The sequence below is a fragment of the Mytilus trossulus genome, chromosome 11 (genome assembly GCF_036588685.1).
Source record: "Mytilus trossulus isolate FHL-02 chromosome 11, PNRI_Mtr1.1.1.hap1, whole genome shotgun sequence".
NCBI classification, from domain to species: Eukaryota; Metazoa; Mollusca; class Bivalvia; order Mytilida; family Mytilidae; genus Mytilus; species Mytilus trossulus.
Window position 1 is genome coordinate 34,600,238 of NC_086383.1, and position 22,136 is coordinate 34,622,373.

At 31.6% G+C, this 22,136-nt stretch overlaps 2 protein-coding genes across 2 annotated transcripts in view; one reads left to right on the top strand and one right to left on the bottom strand.

Moving 5' to 3' along the window:
* LOC134689988 (MAM and LDL-receptor class A domain-containing protein 1-like) overlaps positions 1-15,275 on the top strand; it is a 60,333-nt gene extending 45,058 nt beyond the window's left edge. Inside the window, exons 32-45 of the mRNA XM_063549960.1 lie at positions 422-554; positions 1,392-1,564; positions 2,269-2,347; positions 2,778-2,906; positions 3,751-3,857; positions 4,641-4,773; positions 5,211-5,383; positions 6,493-6,571; positions 7,123-7,242; positions 11,012-11,118; positions 11,867-12,002; positions 13,196-13,368; positions 14,362-14,440; positions 15,252-15,275. Coding sequence (XP_063406030.1) covers positions 422-554; positions 1,392-1,564; positions 2,269-2,347; positions 2,778-2,906; positions 3,751-3,857; positions 4,641-4,773; positions 5,211-5,383; positions 6,493-6,571; positions 7,123-7,242; positions 11,012-11,118; positions 11,867-12,002; positions 13,196-13,368; positions 14,362-14,440; positions 15,252-15,256 — 1,626 coding nt within the window. The 3' untranslated portion in view covers positions 15,257-15,275. The remainder of the gene's footprint in view (positions 1-421; positions 555-1,391; positions 1,565-2,268; positions 2,348-2,777; positions 2,907-3,750; positions 3,858-4,640; positions 4,774-5,210; positions 5,384-6,492; positions 6,572-7,122; positions 7,243-11,011; positions 11,119-11,866; positions 12,003-13,195; positions 13,369-14,361; positions 14,441-15,251) is intronic.
* A 3,941-nt stretch (positions 15,276-19,216) lies between these two features.
* Positions 19,217-20,056, bottom strand: LOC134689989 (tripartite motif-containing protein 2-like). The gene has a single exon (XM_063549961.1). It carries the CDS (start codon positions 20,054-20,056, stop codon positions 19,217-19,219), a length of 840 nt encoding a protein of 279 aa, XP_063406031.1.
* Positions 20,057-22,136: the final 2,080 nt, after the last annotated feature.

Sequence of the window (22,136 nt, forward strand, 5' to 3'; positions counted from 1 at the left end):
TTAACAAATATTGTGAAACTAGCTTATAAAAAAGAAGCTGTGGTATGATTGCCAATGAGACAACTATCCACAAAAGACCAAAATGACACAGACATTAACAACTATTGGTCACCGTACGGCCTACCACAATGAGCAAAGCACACACCGCGTACTCAGCTATAAAAGGTCCTGATAAGACCCTGTAAAACAATTCAAACGAGAAAACTAACGGCCTTATTTAAGTAAAAAAAAATTGCTAGTTAGTACCAATTGAGATATTCTCGTCTACAAACAACTAATAAGTGACGCTCGGATCCATACTTTTAAAACCAAAAATTACAAACTTGAAGCAGTTGAGAAATGATGTTTTGCAAGAATCTGCATAATCTTATACCTGATGAAAATATCAAATTTGTTTGTATTGATTTGTTTTTTAACACAGGGACCTACACCAAGTACTGACACAGGGCCAACTGTCGCTGCCTCTGGGACGATGTACACTTATCTTGAAGCCTCTTTACCTAGTTCTAAAGATGACGTAGCAGTCATGGACACAACTAAATATAAACTTCCAAGTATGTTGTCTTTTACAATGAAACTAAAAACACAAACAAACAAGATATCAATATTAGAAAAAAAAACTATATTCTGGATATTTTAAAAGATAATTTTATAATTCTTACATCACATACTTTGAAGTATGTGGTGTAAAAGTATGTGGTGTAAGAATAAGCGTTACCTACTATGTATGCATCAAATGGCCCGAGAACACAGTTATTTCGTAGTGCATTTCTTTTAGAAAATAAATTCAAATTCAAAAAAATTGCACCTGCTCTTTCTGAAAAAGATTTTTACAGTGTAGTGTACTACCAGTGAGACAAATAATATCAAAATTATAGAAATTCCTACCAGCTCTAACTCAAAATATTGACAATTCTGTGTAAAGGGGGTGTAAAAGTCAGTTTGACAGCTTCAGTCGTGATAAAATTTGACCTTTTAGAACTGGACCAATTCACTACTTAACATAAATATTCAGCACCCAAATTTTTTTGACATGTAATAACATCCCCCTACCTAATATTTCATGCATTTAATATCAAGAAATAAATTGGAAAAGTGTATCAAATAAAACATGCAAGTTATACACTGTTTACACAAGGGACTATATTCGTAGACAACAAAAACCAAAGGACGATAACTGTGTCCTTAGACCAACTGCGATACAAACCAACACTCGGACAAAATATAGCAATAAGGAATAAGACCATATAGATACATAAAATCAGGAATGCATAACCTTATCAGAATAACAGTAAATTCCATAACAAATTATCATCTCATTATACATGTATATCAGTAATATACATAGCGCTATTATTATCTTGAATTATGTATAAAACGTTTTATTGTAGGTGGCGCTTTCTGTTTGTCAATTTCCATTCACATGTTGGGGAGTCCTGGCAGCCTTGTTGTATCAGCTGGTGAAAGAAATGGCAATAAGAATTCAATTCTGACTCGAAATGGTGACCAAGGTGATATGTGGCAACAGTCACAGACAACAATAACCCCATATGACGATCTCGTGGTCAGTAAATATGTTCGTTATCCTGTGTATGGCTGCTTCATTGGCAACTAAACCACTTATTTGAAAAGTGTTCGTTTACATATATATACTGTGATTAAACGTCGCCATTCGCACAATAAGTGCAGTCGTATTATTGTTTTCTGACAAAAAGTATTTGTAGTCAGAAACGTTTTGGGAATCCTGGTACTTTTTAGATCTAATTTTATTGTTCATGCTTGGTTTACTGTTCTATTTGTGAAAATATTTATATATCATGTTGTCATATGCATCATATTAAGATTATAAACATTGCAAACGTATTCTATATATATGGTTTAAACATAACTATTATAAAGTGATATAGACATGAAATAGTGCTTAAGTGATCATGCAAAAGTTTGGGGAACACTTTATGAGTTCAAATGACTTCATTAGTCATATCTCTCGTATCTAAGCAAATGGTATATGTATAGACTAAACAAAAGCGAACGATTCATACTGAATATGTTAATGTTATCCGTAGTATTTAATATAGTTTTATTGGGGTTATCTTTCAGTAATAGTGTTTATAAATTTTGTCAATATGATCTTACCCAACTGTTATTTTTTTTTATTCTACTATAAATCTAAGTTATGTGTATTCTTTTAGAGATTTTTTACAAAGATCTTGTAACACTTGCTTGTTTTTAGAATACATTATTCATATATGGAGCCTTATTTTTTAGATTTCAATTAGAGGTGTTAGAGGAACAAGCTGGCAGGGGGATATAGCTGTGGATAATATTTTACTGACGAGAGGGCCTTGTAAGTAAAACTTATTGATCTAATAATGAATGTTGAAAACCAATTAAAACGATTTAATTTATTTTGTTATAGGATCAACCTACAAAACAATTGACACACACCATAGAAAATAACGGGTAATTTGAATACACAGTACATTAACATGGCAAAATATATAAATGGTGGGGTAAACCTTGTTTCGATGAAATAAATAAACCTCTAGCTTGTATGACAGTTTACTATAGATCCATTAACACTCTGTTAATACTAGAATATTGATATGATAAAGTTTTTGATCAATTGTTCAAATTATTTTGAAATGTAACTGAGCTAAATTTGTGATGAATTAAAGAATTGTTCATGAAGGTAGCCTTCCTATTTCTCTAGGTCAGTGCTATTATGTGGGGTTTTTTTTCAAGTTTATATTTTGTTTTATTAATATCTTGTACAGGTTCAAACATAGATCCCTGTGGACAATCACCCTGTGTAAATGGCGGACAGTGTTTCCCAAACTACAGTGTTGGTACATTTACATGTTCATGTATCTCTGGATGGGTAGGGGAAACATGCCAACTACAAGGTAAGGGATCAAAGATATTTTGTGATTCAGATAGTTTCTATTGGTATGTTCAAGATGTGTATATACTAGAATGTGAAATAATACATCTAGGCTGACTTACTGTATGTGACAAACTTGGTAAAGTGTTCAGAAAATGTGTTGTATATTTTTTTTACTATTCAATGATAAATATTTACTCACTATTCGAGCTTTGTCCATTAAGTGCTAGAAAATAAATTTTCGTATGTAGTTGATATAAAATCCATGATTAGTCTGTTCGACGGTCATTTTGTCTCTATCAACAATATTTCCGATGTAAAAAAAATACTATTTAGTAGAGTAGTTTAGAAAGAGGTGAAGAAACAAAATCATTGAAAAAACTCTCAGTTTTTTTTTTTTTATGTATTCAGTCATTTAAGCATTATAACTGATTCAGTGTCTTATTAGAAATTTTAACGAACATTGGCATTTATACCGCACCTTCTTATTTCTATGTTAGAAAAATGCGAAATTAGTTACTTAAACTGGAGGTTTATTTGGTTTTGTCTTCGTTCAAGATAGTACTTGATAAATTGCTTTATACAAACAAGACAATAATTTGAAAATAATTCAGATAAAAACCATTATCTATCTACCATTTCTACGTTAAACATTATATATCATAATATATAATATTTTGCAACCACTTATTGTTTTTTGAGATTCAGTTCCAGTTTGTTTTTAATCACTGACCTCACATGTCAAGTACATAATAAGAAAAACTTTAATTTTAATATTCATTCCCATGTAGCTAGTCAATTATTGAAAATTGTATAACCAACGTGACAGTTTCCTTTTGATATCTAAATAAATTATCTTATTTTAGACGTTACGATGGCTGATACCTTAACATGTGAATTTACACCAGGCGAAAATGATTGTGTTTTTACTAATACACCATCTGGAGATAATTTTAACTGGACACTAACAAATGTAAGATTTTTATAGTATGCATAATTGCAATTAAATGTAACCTTTCTAAAAAGGTACGGAGTTCCTCGCAGAATCAATATGAAGCAATAATTCTTACCCGCTTGTGCATCATACTGCTCCTTCTTCCTTCATCTTTAATATTGTCCTCTCTCCTGGAAATGTTTCGTTTTATACATCTCATTCTAATTGAACAATAAATTTTGAATGAAACTAATGCCCAGATGCGAATCATACGTAAGTTTAACATTAATTCAATCTTATTTATTTTCATTTATCAATAAGTATAAATTAAATATTTGCTCCTTTTAATCAGTATAAAGTTGACACGACATAGAACGGTTAACCAATAATTGCAAAAAAATAAACTTTACTGAGGTATCAGATCGTTCTGAATACACATACTTTATTTCCCTGTTAATCGGGACATGTTTCCAAGTCTTTATTTCATTCGTGTCAATAGAATCCTTTCTAAATTATGAGGAAACCAATGATAAACTATATTTGTCCAATTATATTTTCAAGTTGGCGTGAATATCTTATAAAATTAAAAGCTGCAAATCGTGATACTCAGCAGAACAAAGCAATTACCATTACGAAATTACGACACCCCCCCTTAATAAACAACAAAAATGTATGATTGTTTAAATTTTGCAACTTTTTGATTTAGACAAAAACTTTGGCTAACCAAATGTTTATAATACCTGGTACCCGAAACACTTTATCCTAAATTAACATATATTTGTTCTTTGTAACTTAATGTATGTGCTTGTTTTACATTTTTAGGTCAAAACTCCTAGCTCTAGTACAGGCCCTGATGTTGCATATTCAGGAGAATACTACGCTTTCACTGAAGCATCATCACCCAGGCAGCCGAATCATGTGGCAACTTTTACTTCCTCTACATTCAAACTGCCAGGTATTGTAGAAAGGTTTTTAATCCGCAAAAATAAATAATCACGAAATATTTTTATTTATCTTATTCAAGGAAAATCGAGAAAATTTACAACCCCAAAAATAATCCGCTATACGGGACGCTAAAGCTGCTTATAAGATGGAAATTATTGGTTGATAAGAAATAAGAAGCTTGCATTACATGTATGTCAGACTAAACAAATCATTGAGTTTTGAATGAAAACCTATTTTGCTCAAATTTTAAGAATGCAAAAGCACTAAGTACATTCGTTTAAAAAAATGATGACAAATCCGCGATATAATTTTTTTCTATTATCACATTATCAATTGCCCCTAGACAACAAAAATATTTTTAAATTAAAATACATTGGTTTATGAGTTTTTATCTTAGTAAATAAATTTCATACTCTGTCTGTTAACTCACCTGTTATTTTTCTTCAGATTCCCCATTCTGTATGCAATATCACTATCATATGTATAGTGATCCTGGTTCCCTGGTCATCACTGCAGGTGAAAGAGGAAACAGTGAAAATGAAATTGAAATTTGGACAGGAAACCAGGGGGAGCAGTGGCACTCGAGCATTGTTCCGATACCGCAATTTTCAGATGCAGTTGTAAGCGTCATTTCACAAAATCACATTAATATTGTATTGCAATTTATCGCGATTCTACGAACTTTTCCTTTGAAGTCACTTAATGACTGATAATTTCCTATGATCTATATCTATTGTCACGACAAATTTATGTGACGTATATAATTTTTCTGACGTCAGACACTCAAATCAATCCATGTGTTCGTAGATAGTAGATGTTGTTGTGTCCTGTTAAATTGTTATACGATGATGACTGATGTTCCCATATTTTGACTATTTTATTGATTGTGACTGTTTATTTAACGCATCATGTAAATGTAACGGAATTTGATGAGACTGTTATTAAAGTGAGAGGGTTAGCGCTATAGAACCAGGTTTAATCCACCATTTTCTACATTTGAAAATGCCTGTACCAAGTCAGGAATATGACAGTTCTTGTCCATTCGTTTTTGATGCGTTTTGTTTTTTGTTTTTTTGATTTTGCCATGTGATTATGGACTTTCCAAATTGATTTTCCTCTGAGTTCAGTATTTTTGTGATTTTACTTTTTGTCTGTACAATACATTTTTAAAGGAAACGGTTAAACTCTAAAATCATTATCGCTTATACGATATTAAACTTCCCATGAATATTATTTTGTGTTTGTAAGACTTAAAGGTAATAAAGATAAAATACAAGTAAGTCCTGCGTAATCATGACATTAACCAACAAAATTAAAGGTAGCATGTTTAAAGTGGGATGTCCAGGATGAAGGTATAAAACTCTTGTCAAATACTGTGGATTCGTTTATTTTCGTGGGTATCAATTTTCGTGGATTGCTGAAAACTTGCATTTTTGTGGATATTTAATTTCGTGGTTTTTGCCAATCTCTGTATACAAAGCCCGTTGAAATTATGTTATTTGTTGAACATTTGAAATCGTGGTTCATCTTTAACAACGAAACTCACGGAAAATGGCTTCCAACGAATTATATTATATCCATAGTACAGTTGACTACGGTCACTTAATGACTTGATGGTGACGAGTTAGTTCAGTTTAATTTTGCTCTTTTATTATAATTGTATGAATCATCCTATGATTACAGTTTACACGTGTCTGTTCATGTAATTAAAGTGTTATCCAAATTGTAGATCTCAATACAAGGTATAAGAGGACCTACCAGTAAAGGAGACATTGGGCTGGACTTGATCACTCTACAGAAGGGACTTTGTAAGTACATGTTAATAACTATAACAATATTCACATGTATATTTTCTGGTAACTTTCCCAAGGTATGTCTCTATGAGATGCATCCTACAGATCAGAACTTTGAACCAGTATGTAAACAAAATTTATTTTCTATGAATAATATAATTCTCCCCAAAATAGGCGTGGTTTGAGAAATAGCTGTTATACAAAAAATGGCAACTTTTAACAATAAACATTGTTTCGTAAAATCAATTTGAATATTTATGTAAACGACTTTTTCACTTTAAAACAAAATATTACTTCATCATGGCAATGGAAACAATTTATTGGTGGAAGGGATCAGTGCAAACAATTCGCCGTTTCAGAAGCTAATGCATCCTGGGTAATATTTTCCAAAGCATACACCAAAGCGTTTTAATTGGTTTAAAACGTTATAAACAATGGAAATTCAACCAATGACGTAACGTTATTTTCACTTTGGGGTACGAACAATGAAATTACCCATGATGCTTTAGATTCTGAAACGGCCAATTGTTCCTTTATAATCATACTTTTTTTTAATCAAATATCAGGTTCATCTCCATGTGGCAGCTTTCCTTGTCAAAATGGTGGTATATGTACAGGGAACCAGGACGGCACTTATCAATGTAGTTGTAAATCAGCATTTACTGGTTCTGAATGTCAGTTTACAGGTATACGTCAACTTCTTACATTGATGTGAGGGTTTTATAACAGTGATTGTTACATATGTTCAACATAATCTATCAATGTTTCTCATTTCATTATGGTACAAAATTAGAGCGTATTCTATTTTTTTTATTATATATTTTAATAGTTTACCTGTAATGTCATCCCTGAGTTGTCCAGGGAAGCCACTAATAAGGTCCAACATTCTCAGTCTCATGTGTCGGGGAAAATGCAAATGAGGAACATTAAACTCCAAATATAAATATTAAACATGTATCCATATGATTATAATATATCTATATATTTACACATCACACCATATATATTCATTTGTTTAACGCATTCATTATACCTATATATGGTTTTTTTTTCACAGGAGCAACTTATAAACATTGTATAAATACAATTAAGCAGTTTTAATGTAATAGCAGTTCATTTAGTTCTTTTGATATGCTAATTATTTTACTACATTCCGGTAGAGTGATCTTTTGCAACGTGTTTCTTGTTAAAATTCATCTGAAAGGAAATATATAATTCATCCATAAAAAGTAGGATTTATTATTTTGTTTTCTGAAAAGGAGTTATTAAAAGATATGGTGAGTAAATACTTGCTTATGATATGTACATGTTGACATAAATTGTCTTTTTGTTATAAGTATACAATAGACATAGCTTATATCCCGGGGCTTATATACACAATAGGAAAATGCATAGATTGAAGGGGGAGTTGATAGCAATATTAATGATGGGTTTTTTTTTTTTTAATATTTAAGTGGTAATTACACTACCTTGATCACGCAAAAATAATACATTCTTTTCCAAATGTCTCACATTTAGCAAAGAATGTTTCATTGTTCGTATGTTATTTAAGAGATTTGAATAAAAAAATCCTTTTTATGTTTTTTCTTATTCACAATTCTCAATTTTGTTATCCCGTTCATTTGATAGTTTGCAATGTTCCTAAATCCATATAAATACAATTTGAAAATAACATATTTCTGCGTTTATGACACCTGATACTCAACTAAACAAATTTCAAAAATTTCCCGCCAAACATGTTCCACCATTTTACAGTATATAAAAAAGGTAAAATAGTGATTATTTTTCATTACAAAATTGAAAATTTTCGTTTTAGCGATTATTTGTTTTTGTATTTTTCTGTCGTGTGAATTATATATCATGAATAAACTTCCCTTGTTTTGCTTTCATGTCAGCTTAATTCTTATTCAAATTGTCCAAAGTTTCTCTCCATAGTAGTTCCATCCCAATATGTTAATCCCCATTAAACTGACTATTTGGAGTTGTATTACTTTTCTTAAAGCATCGAGTATCTTTTAGAAACAATTTTGGGCATCAACGATAACTCTTGTTTTCTAAGTTTCATATTGATGCAGAAAGTGATTCTGCTTGCAGAATATATAACATATATATTTTGCTATGTTTTTTTTGCAGCATCTAATGCACCTCACGAACTAAACTAATTGTTTGTAGAATGCTACTAGATTTTCTAGAATAGATTCAATATCATCTTTATACCTCCCATCTGAAGCCTTTATTCTAGTGATTAGTTTTTCCGCGCCCTTCTTTTTACCAAGTTTCTGTACATGTATCACTTGTCTCTACCAATCAACCTTAGACCTTATTCTGTCTGCTTCGGCTTTTTTTGTCTTAAAAATTTGGAATTTCAGCCTTGAAATTATGTAATTATTCAATTCGTTTTTACTATTTCAAGGACCGGTTCCTGTAGTATTATCCAATCTTTTTTCTCACTCCTTTGTTTGTTTTTCTTAACATTAAATTGTTTTGCCACTTCTATAGTAATCCTTATTATCTTTATCTTAGATTCCATTACAAATACTTTTTTTCTAATTTTCAGTTTATTAAGCTTTCGAACGTATTTCAAGATGAATCCGATTGGAAAACTTATGAGTTCATTTTCCACGTTTCGGTACCGCTTAAATTTTTTTCAATACATTTTCTTGGTGAATGAACAAGAAATTCACTAGAGTTAACCCGACAAAAAGTGTCGCTTGAGTTGTGCTTTATGAGAGTCTCTCACCAACATGATACATATAGATGCTATCACTGTGTCGAGTGTGATGCGATATGTATCCACTCGAGACAGTTAAAATTTCAATTTTAAAACGGGTGGCTTTTAAATATTTGAAATTTAACTGTCGAGAGTGGATAAATATCGCATTACACGAGATTCGGTGGTGGAATCTGTTTCTCTAATGATTTTCAAACAATACGTAAGCAAAGTTATTTCTTCTTTGCGATTGATCTGCAAAAAGGTTTGTTCTTTCTATGCAACATCATCAGACATGGTCGCCCTTTTCATGTCGTCACAATTGGACATTCAGAGGAAAACAAGAAAATTCTGCGTCATCATCTGATTTTAACCAATGAAGAACTGAGATCAAACGAACCACACATTGATTAAATTTTTTTATACAATGGGTGCAGAAAAGGATAAAATGACGAAGAATTAAAGAAACAAACAAAAATAACGAGTAACATACATTGATATCTTCTGAGGTTATGAGATTCTAGCAAATAAATCAACGGATTCTGAAAACAAGTAAATTCTTCTGTTTAACTCCACAAATGACTACAACAAGATGACTGCCTGGACTTGGCACATCAAGGGCACATGGCAACTTATCGTCATCAGTATTCATAAACGTATATTACAACTAACTATATCAACAGCTATGAATTCGCTGTTTCAGAATCTAAAGGACTCTAGGTAATCTCATTGTTCGTACATCAAAATGAAAATTATGTTACGTCATTGGTTTAATTTCCATTGTTTAGAGCGTTAGGGTAAACAATATTTTATTATGAATAATGCAAGTTTAATTATTAACCTATTCTCAATTAGGATTCAGAAACACGCATCGAGTGCTTATATTAATCTGTCTCCTTGTTTAGAGCGATTTAAACCAATCACAACGTTTTGGTGAACCCTTTTTAAAATATTACCCAGAATGCATTAGATTCTGAAATGGCAAATTGTACAGACTGATAAATCAAATGCTGGATGTCTTTTATTTTATTGTGTCGTTGATATACTATGTATTTGACGTAAATCCCAATATTAAGGATTTTCCAGTTCAGAAATGCATGCTATAAAAGAGCGACTAAAGCTACCAGAGGGACAGTCAAACTCAAAAATCGAAAATAACTGACAACGCCTTGGCTAAAAATTAAGAAAAGACAAACAAACATTAGTACACGTGACACAACATGAAAAACTAAAGAATAAGCAACACGAACCTCACCAAAAACTAGGGATGCTATCAGCTGCTCCGGAAGAGTATGCATATCCTGCTCCGGAAGGGTAAGCATATCCTGCTCCACATGTGACACCCGTTGTGTTGTCATAATTGACATTAAACGTATATTGAACAGTAACAGACAATTAGAAAGTATGCTATTAGAGTTATAAAACAATATGGATTACATTCTTGTATAAATAAAGGCAACAGTAGTATACTGCTCTTCAATAGTCAATAATCGATTGAGCAAGAGAAAAAAACAGGTCATAAACCAAAACCGAGTGAAACACATCCACTTTAAAAGAAAAACAACAGATTAACGGTAATACTGAACTGTTACAAAAACAAACTCAAACATATATATAGAAAACTGTAACATAGAATCCCAACTCATCAAATGATATTACAGGGAATAGAAAGAATTTATTATGAATATACTATATTTGTTATTTAAAATTTTGAAGTTTACATTCTTTTATCATGTTTATTGCAGACAAAAGATTAGAGACATCTATGGCATGTGATTTCGAGGACAATGAAGTTGGTTGTATATTTGAAAATTCATTATCTTACGATGTTTTTGATTGGAGAAGACGAACAGTGAGTTAAAATTCATCCATATATGTTTTATGCTACCATCATCTAATTAGCGTGTAATCATACTATTTCTTCTTTTTTACAGTGAGGAACTATCCTTTAATGAAAGAAAATATTATTATAAGTTATCTTAGTGAATTTACATTCTTTTTTGTCATGGAAGGTGTTCTGGCTATCGTAATATATTAACTTACGTCAAAGGTTTTAGACAAACTTTTATTGATTATCGAGTTAAATCTCATATTTTCTTTCAGGAATGAATGTGATAAATTTTTTTATGAAGAAATCACATAAAAAAATTGGCGCACACAGAATAAAACCTACTAAACACTTTTTAAAAAGAAAACAAAACCATATAATTTCAATATAACCATGATACTTGGTTAACACAATATGACGCTAATGACATCAATTTGAAATAATATGCTTTGGTTCATACAATAATGTATGTCTAATTAACAACAAGAAAAGCTGACTTGCAGTTCAATTTCTTTATGTCAGCATCTCGATGCATTAAGAAAATAAAACACATTTTAAACCCCACCACTCAACTTGTTTGTCATATTGGAGTCTTCATTAAGCAGTTTAAAGAAATGAGGGGGTTAGACCCGTGTCAGACAGGTGTATAATTGTTTGTTTACATGAATTTTTTATTCAAATATGTTCTTTAGTATTTCCATTGTATTGTTTGTTTATATTGCTTTGACCCTTGTGGTTGTAATTTCACAATAAAGATTAAATCTATAAATAGGGTACGACTTCAAGTGTTAATACGGGACCAATTAATGGGGCCGAATCTGGATCCTACTACATGTATACAGAGGCATCATCTCCTCGGAATGAAGGTGATTTTGCAGTTATGGATACTATCAAATATAGACTAAAAGGTAATATTTATAGGATTTGAGTTTGCATGACATGTTTTTCTGTAATTTTGTTCATTGAGTACGTCTTATTTAAAATCGTTTAGAGGACCAAATCATGATTTAAAACCTTATCAATTAAATCGGCTTTGAACCGGTAAAATACGTGCAACGAAGAACATTTGGTGGATTATCTATCAACAAATTTTATTTTCCTCGTGAAAAGAAAACAGCCTCGTAAATAAGTTTGTGTATGTAGAAAACTAAATTTTTACTTTCTGTAAAATTAGGAAATATCCACAGTATGAGGACATCGATAACAATAGTCTGCCCCTCACTTTAACTCCTCCAACTTAGAATAAACAAGAATGTGTCCCCAGTACACGGATGTCCCAACCGCACTATCATTTTCTATGTTCAGTGGACCGTGAAAATGGGGGGATATATCTACTACCTCGACCAAAAACTTTAACCAAAACTTTAACCTTAAACGGGACGAACGGACGGACGCACAGACCAAAAAACATAATGCCCATAAATGGAGTATAAAAAACTAAAATTGAAATTACAGAAGATCTACGATCCCCATTACGAGTTGTTGGACAAATACTCTATGTCTGTGTCTCGTCCCTCGTCTTAATAACGCCATAAGCCACCTTTACCTATAGGTCTAGACGGATCCTTTGTAATTGATTGTGTCCTTTCTACGTAACTTGACATTTCCAATGAGCATCGAATTATTGATGTATGCATAAGGCAAAAGCTAGCCCTTTCAATAAAGCCGGTCTCACTCTTTTGATTCGCAAGGTTTTTTTTCACTATTACCTTGTTTGTTTTTTCTACTACAATTTACTGTTTTGATCATCTTAAATCAATTGTTGCCTATATTGTATGGCCTATTTATTGCCCATATTGTATCGTATTAATTTTTTTTATCTCGTATAAAAGAGGGACGAAAGATACCAGAGGGAGAGTCAAACTCATAGATAGAAAATAAACAGACAACGCCATGGGTTAAAAGAAAAAGATAAAAAGACAAATAATAGTACAAAAGACACAACATAGAAAACTAAAGACTAAGCAACACGAATCCCACCAAAAACTTGGAGTGATCTCAGGTGCTCCGGAAGAGTAAACAGATCCTGCTCCACATGTGGCATAATATTTACTGTATAATGAATGTTGCATACAAAAAATACACATTTTTTTTATTTTAGATTCTGCATATTGTCTTTCGTTGTCTATCAATATGAGGGGACAACCTGGAGAATTAGTCATTTCAGCTGAAGAACGTATTGGTAGCTGGTATGGTGAGGCGTCATATCTGGGATATCAAGGAGATGATTGGTTTAACGCCAATATCAATATACCGCAGATTTCGGACCCAGTAGTAAGTACATATTGTGTTTATAAACATTATGTTCCAATGTTGTATCTTTGGTTGAGTATATAATGCGAAATTATCTTATGGTTCACCCTGCGATATACCAGTTATCTAATTTTGTTTTGAAGGAGATTGAATGATTTGAAGAAAAAAACATTATAACTCTACAACATGTTACTGTGTGTCTGAAGACTTTTTCTTTCATTATAAATAAATTGATCTTTTCTGTGATTCAATATTGAAGGCATTTGGATTACTGAACTATTTTTTTAAATATGTCTGGTTTAGTAATTAAAGATAATGCTGTATTACCTGCATTCGTCCGAAGCACGTTTCATAATTGTTTTTATATCATAATTTAATACTAGGACATGACTGAAGATGTTTAGGTTTATGAATGTTTATACGAATTCAATGATTGCAAAAATGTCTAGAATAAAATTCATCAAGTATGCGAACGAATTAACATGTCCTGATTTACGACCAAAATCAACACTTCATATGTTGTATGGTCAACATTAGGAATTGGTTGAGACAAACGACAGACACAATACTACTATTTAGATAAAGATGTTTTCTCAGGCATACATTACCTTAGCTGTATTTGGCAAAACTTTTTGGAATTTTGGTCCTCAATGCTTTTCAACTTCGTACTTTATTTGGCCTTTTTTTAACTTTTTTTGGATTCGAACGTCACTGGTGAGTCTTTTGTAGACGAAACGCGCGTTTGGCGTATATATAAAATTTAGTCCTGGTACCTATGATGAGTGTATTTATTTTGTATTATAATAACCATGCTTTGAAATCTGAGAGCATAATTACTTTTTCATGTAATTATGCCTGTGCTATTGTTTAATTTTATAGGTTTCAATTGTAGTCTTATAATCCATGTTGAAGTCAGTAGTGAATGTTCTGCTAATGTATTGTTTTCACAGGAACTTTAGTTTAATCATTTAACTTCAGTATGTTAAATGTTCAAGTTGTCATGATATTTTATAGATTTCAATAATAGGATATATAGGCAGCACTTCTAAAGGAGACATAGCAATTGATCATATGGTACTGACAGAAGGACAATGTAAGTATATTGGTGACTGATTATTTATTTACAGGATAAAACAACATTTGTGAGTCACATGAGAAGGGATAATGATTTATCCGTATGTTAAGTGGAAAAATAGAATAAAGCTGACGTAATGGAAGGTGGTTTAGGGCACTACAGGACAAAGGCAAATTTCTCAATTGAATTATTCTATTAAAACCATTGGAGGTTTGTATTCCAACATCCTGTTCCTTGAATAAAATGGTGAAATCAAATAATATAAATCCAGCTCACTATTGATTGGTTTTAAAATCGTTTCACATGTGGTGAAGTGCATGTGATTATTGTTTCATCAATTTTCAAACCGATGATATAACATGTATAATAACAATAACAGAACTTTGAATATAAACAACTGAATCGTCTACATAAACCAAAACATTCATGCCAAATTAACTGATTTTTTTCTGGTAACCAGTGAAACTTATTACTTTGGATTTATTTATTTTCGTTGGTATCAATTTTCGTGGATTGAGAAAAAAATGTCTGCATACAATCTTAAAGAAAATGTGAAAGTTTATGACCATTTAGATTCGCGGTTACAAAAAATGGTACCACACGAAATATAAAGAATCCACAGTATTCAAACTTTTAGTGAACTTAACTAAAACCAAATATCAAATTCTTGCGCAGACGTGTTTATACATGACTTTCTCCTTCACTTCTGCAAAAGGGTATGCTTTATCTATCTGAGAGTGTTGCATTTTTGAATCATCTGTTATCTTTTGGCGTGCAAATGTAATATATTTTGTGTATCAACATGAATAGTTTATCTTATATTTTTCAGGTTAATTATATATAAGAAGAAAACATGAACGATGGACAACCAAGACATTTTTAATTTACAATAATTTATTTGTGCAACTTTACATAGATATGACTTTTTATGTGTTTTTGAATGATTGTCAATTATGATTTTAACAATATATTTACAGTAATAATTGTTCAGAATCTGATTAAAGCTGTACTCTTCAATGCATCGATTAGTTTTATTCACATATGTGTTTGAAAGATTGCTTGACTGTTGATTGCTAATAGTGACATCTTGTTATATAGTTGAAACCCGCTGCATTTGTTTACACCTGTCCGTAGTCAGAGAACTAATGTTTAGTGATTGCCGTTTGTTGGTGTGGTTCTTAAGTGTTTCTCATTTCTCTTATTTATGTTTAGATTTGACCTATAGCTTTCCTGTTTGAATGATTTTGCACTAGTTATTTTGGGGCTCAGTATATATTGCTGTTCTGTGTTAGCCAATACTCCGTGTTGAAAGTCGTACTTTTTTGGATGGAGAGTCGTCTCATTGGCACTCATACCACATCTTCTTGTATTTTTAATATTATATATTAGAGTGAGGAATGACTAACAAGAGTCGCTCGCCAGAAAAAAGTTTGTTTGCTTCTAAAAATATAAAAAAAAACTTTAATCTTTTATGACTAAAAATGACAACAGTACTTTGAGTATGACGGGCTTTAACCTATAGTGGTTTACTTTTTAAATTATTATTTGGATGGAGAGTTATCTCATTGGCACTCACACCACATCTTCCTATATCTATTAAAAAAAACTATCAATTACAATATTTTAACTTTCTTTCCGGTAGAGTAAAAAAAAACGGATGGTATTGTACCGGTTAACTATAATCACTCATCCGCCAATATATATCAACATAACATGTATTAAATGTCAAATTTTGTTATAGATAATGCATATTTTAAGGTTTTTCTTGTCGTAGAACACACCGAGGGGTGTCAGGATTGATCAAATGAAAGACAAACCGGAGGGAGGTATTTCTTTGAACAATCTTGACACCCCGAGGTGTGTTCTACGACAGGAAAAACCTTAGAATATGCATTATCTGACTTAAATACCGTCACAAAAATATCAATTTTATAAAGATTTGTAAAGTTTAGTATCCTATATTACCGACAACACTAGAGTGGGATATGCCTTTCTAATGCGTTCAGGTTTTAATACGTCCTGCGGCTCATTAAGAATAAAACTCACTAAATAATTTAGATATAAACCTATTAAAATTTATTATCCATTCACAATAAAAAAAATATTACTGTAACTGCATGAAGTAAGACACAAATGTATTGTTACCATCCGAAAACCGATCCGATGACAAATACAAGACACATTGTAAGTAATTTATTGCACCACCTAGCTTATGGAAAAGGGGGAGGGGAGAGGTTTTTTTCTATTTGTTATGTTATTTCTTTCGCGGTAAAGTGGTTATTTTTTTTAACAATTATACTTGAACGAATAATTCAGAAAGATTGTCCTTTGAATAGCAATACATTTTATTAAAAGATATCCAGGATAAAATCATATACCCTCCGCACCCGACCCTTTCGTGAGTTACGTTAATGTTATTCAAAAGAGTATAAGAATACCTTATTAGTTGATCATTTGATAGAGTAAAAGGTATACATACATTTTAAAAAGTTAAGAACTGACACGAAGACGAATATAAATACATGTAGGTCACAGTATGATTTTCTATTCAGTGTTTATCGTTCTGAACATGCATGTAATATTTGCCACTGGATGTAAAGCAAGCAAGCAAAAATCAATCAACCTATTCAAATCTTACATACGAATATGTTAAATCTAGATTTATTTGATGAATGTCGACATTAAAATTCATCTGACATATATGATAATGATTCTTTATTGTAGCGATAAATTAACTAAACTTCACGTTACTTGTTTCTAAAATTAAAATACGGGACTACAATGACGGTTTTTTTTAAACCTATCATCGATTGAACATTAAAAAAAAAATCCAAATCGACAAAAAAACGTATTAGACGAATAAAGTTTTGATGTAAATCATAGATTGCATGTTTATCAAGGAAAATAATGACCTCACGCTGGTCATTATTTTATGCCTTGAAGCATATATCATTGAAACATGGTATCGTCCGGGTTGATTCTGAAAAAGAATGACCTGTCGTTCTGAAGAAAATAACTCCATATAAGTATATAAAGTCATTTAAATGTATTAGAGGAAGTCAAAGTATAAGAAACTCGAACTCTACTGATAACTTAGGGTGATATCATGTGCTCTGGAAAACAATAAGATCCTGCTTTATTTTAAAGAGCACTCGTTGTGCTACGCTTGTGTCGCTGATGGAATCAAAACAATAAAAAAAATGACAACTAAAAATGGAAAATATTGGCTATTGTTACTTGATTAAGCAAAATACATCGAATGAACGAAATATGAAGCTTCGGTCGATTAAATATGACTAAACTGGTATGGTTTGTTTGTATACACTTAATGACTCGATTTCTGATATTTTCCATGATCAAACCTGATAAGCATTTTTTTCTTCTTTTTTTGGGGGGGTGGGGGGGCATTGTTGTTGACTGACGGAATGACACTAATATAACGCATGCTTGCGGTACTGACATTTGGTAATATACATATCCAAATATTATATTCAATATTTAAATTTTAAGAATTATATTTTTAACACTGAAGAGACATGTATTGTCGAAATGCGTATCTGGTGCAACAAAATTGGTACCGTTGATTTTATTCATAGGATTAAAATATTATTTTTACTGTAATTAAAGAATCAATATATTTATATTTTATATTTTGCTTCATCATGAACTTACGGCTTCTTTCCATTCGAAGTCAATCTTTAAAATTGCCATTCAATCGTTATAAAGACAATATTGTTTTAACCCGTATCAAAGGTTAATAAATGCTATATGCCATGTTTAGCAAATGTTCATACAATATTCAAGTCTAACATGGCAAATTGACCTGTTACATTTTTCCTTCTGAATTCTTTGGGTGGAGGGGGATTTCTCCACGTGATATAATCAGATTTCAAAAATTGAAAATTTTTTAGCTATTAATTATCATAAGCTCATAAATATATATAAGTAAAAATGGATAAAATTTGCATTAGAGTAATCAGAACAAAATGAACATTAGATTTACAGCTGTGTTTTGATTTCACTCGATGAACTTAAACCGCTAACATAACTAGCAATTTGAACAGTCCCATCCTCAAATCCAATCAAAATATGGTCCTGCTCATCTACGGAACAACACGTTGGGTTTTTGTCAAGTTTATCTATCTGGACGCATTTGCCTTCCAAATTAAATATGCATTGTTCATGTCTTTTTTGACAGGAAATGGTGATTGTACCGTCAACCAAGAATCCAGACCCGACAATGTTATAACTTTCTGTTATGTCCAATGGCGGATATCTTGTCTGAATCTGTCCAGTTTTGTCCACGACAAGTACCCACGAATCGTTGTCTGGACGACATAGCACACAAATCAGTCCATCCTTTTGTTCGCATATTTGTACAGGATTGACAATTTCACTTGTTATGGATAATAACGAGAGCTTTCTTGATGCAATTTTATTTCCGCTTCTATGCCATTGAACTACATACGAGCCGGCATCACTTGACATTGTGTCATAAAGACATAAATAATTTCATCTGTCGTTACAGCTTGTGATATGCAACATAATTTTAAATCGCCATAGTTTATGTCTGCAACAAAATTATATGATGATCTGCGAAGGAATTTCGATGTTGTTGCTTGCAATTGCTTTAAAGCTTTCTTTTGTTTAAATCCTAAAAGGAGGTTACTTTTACCATCTGAACACACTGAGGCTGGTTTTTCATTCAATGTTTTAACCATTTCAAACTTTGTTTTTTCAGCACTACAATCGATTTCTGTGACGTTGTTGTTTATAAGCCATGCCGTGAACCTTTCATGCTTTAAACGATATTGTTTTTTCTGTAGGGACAGTGCGCAATATTTGAAAGATTTTTTTATTCTCTTGTGATGCCAAACAATAGAAGTCGCTTGAATTGTCTTCAACAAACTGTGCAATTGGATTTTTCGTTTCTGTTTCATATGGCTTTTCGGTTTTATGGATCGTTTCCTCCTTGATAGGCGGTAGTTCTTCATATTTTCCGCAGTCCATATGACCCATAATATGTTGTAACTTGTTCCTGGTAGCAATTTCTTCAGTAAACTGGTAGACTGGATGTTGTATATTAGGGACTGTGTCGTAATAGGGATCATTTTTACAAAGCTTTTGCAAAGTCATATGATATAAAGCTACATCTGTATCTAGCAAATTATTTCCCTTGGATTCAACATTTTCTATTATAGCCTCTATTTCTACTATATGTTTGTTTTGCCTCGTGACAAATCTTTCAAATTCATCAACGGCAGCTTTGTTCTCATTCTGAAAACTTTCAACTAACTGTTTCTGTAATTCATCTAATGCAAGATTTATGTTTTCCTGCGTAGAATTTATCAATAAAATTTGCTGTTCTATTGATTTCTGAATTTCTATCTTTCCTTTCTCCGCCTTTAATACCGCAGCACGAGTTTCAGGAATTTTGGATTCTTTCGCAGCGCTCAATATTTTTGATAAACTGTCTTTTTTCTGTGTACCAAATTCCTTCAGTTTTATGAAATCATGGTTCTTATGTGGCCCGGTTATACAATCGTCACACAACGAGATATTGCAATTTTTACAGTAAAATCGGACTTCTTCTTGCCCATGTTGGTCGCACAATGGCATTGAGGCTGTAGACATAGTGACTGTAAACATAATAATTGAACTTAATTATAATCATTTACTATTATATTATCTATTATCGCGTTTATATGATAGATACCATTCAGTGAGCTCAAGCGCATATTGCCTTATTAAACATGGATGACTGCTCAATACTCTAGATTCATAATTTGTTTTCGTGGAATATCAATTTTCATGGATTTCGTATAGGTCAAAGTAACCATCGGATTTTTAAATGATGTGAAAATGTATATCTACTTGTATGCAGACTGTAGCAAAACCCCAAAGTATAATTCATGTCAAAATAATTTTTCATCAATGCATTAAAAAGGTATGCACTTTAACACAATAATCCAATGTATTCAGAACTATGCAAGTTTTAAATCACTTTACATTGAGTAGACTGACCTAGAAAAAAAGATTGGACATGTTGGATGTATGATTGGTGTTCAACACTACTTTCAACACTTTTTGTTATGGTGATCAGCCTTTATTAGCGAAAGAAGCCGGAGTCCCAGGAGAAAACCACCGACATTCTTTAGGAAAACTGACAATCCCCATGAATTAAGATTAGAGTCGAATGCACCCGCACACCGTGGAAGTTCAAATAAGCTTGATTACTAAATACAATTCACATTTACTTTATGTAAATAAAAAATTCTGTGATCAAGATGTAGTTGGCCTAAGACAAATATTGTTTTAAAAGAAAACATACGAGTAAATATAAAAACAAACATACAAACTTTAAGTCATTTAAAAAAAAAACTTGCAATATAGTAAATAAAAGTGTAATCTATGATGTCAAATAATTCGTACAAAATTTTATTTAAAAACAAGAGTACTTCCTACTCTTCGTCCTTTTTTATAGTTTGCTTCTGGAAATTGAGATTATTAAATTTATTGCTCACTTGAGATGGCCCCCTGTTAGTGGGGTTTGTATTGCTCAGTATTTATTTTTTATATTGTGTTTTTAAAATTGTTTATTGATCTTGTTTGTCTTTCGGTGGTTTTTACGTTTCAAGATTTCTAAGATTGATCCCTTTTGGTATCTTCCACCTGCCTTTATCTGAAATGATAAAATAAAACCAGAATGCAATTTGTCGTGATGATGATACACCCAATCGTAATTCAACGTAAAAATATCAGGAGGAATTTTATAACAAGGTGCTTTATAAACTCTTCACTCTCCAAATAAGAAGGTTTTCTATGTTTAGTTGTATCTCAGAGAAGTATTTTATAACATAAGACTAGGAAGTGGTTACACTATTTTATTGGGGTATAAAATTGAAATATTTACTACTGAAATAATTTGTGACATGACGTCATTTTCTATTTGCATAACCATGTCATTTATTTGAATTGATCCTTATCTACAATTTGATAGATTGAAACTTATAAATCGAATTCGTAAATTGAAAAAGAAAGGTTTATGGAAGTACATTTTAACTTAAGATGTGATTTGTATATCTATTGGTTATGTCAATTGCATGAATAGCGCAGACAAATATTAACAATAATTATTGTATATGATAACTATACCTTGGTATTAATTAAAAGTATTTTTTGTAAAAAATGAAACGTAGTATTAGATTGACAGATTGCAAACAACTTATATAGTAGTAACATTTTAACTATCTTATTATATTAATTTATTAACAATGTATTTTGTATGTTTGTTTTTTGGTGGTTATTTTATTAATGGGGACTAAGAAAACAATTAAGGTAGACCGTGTAAAAACATTGAAATTTATTATGTCTTTTACTTATTGAGCATAGTTTTTCGGAACTAAATATCAGTTATAATTTTACAATATGAAAGACGTTATGCTCATATTGAAATTGACACATTTGACTTAGTGGCGATATCATCCCTTCGCTTGCAAAAGATATCGGAATGAAATTTGTTTACCCTTCCGGAGAATCTGACATCACCCCTTGTTTTTTTGCATTATGAAAAAATTATCAGAGATACCAGGATTAAAATTGTGTACACTATCACGTTTTATTAACAAAACCTCCAGCTTTTTGCCAATGTTAAATTATATAAATGACATTATATGACAGGACTACAATACATCAAATGGAAGAACATTAAAGA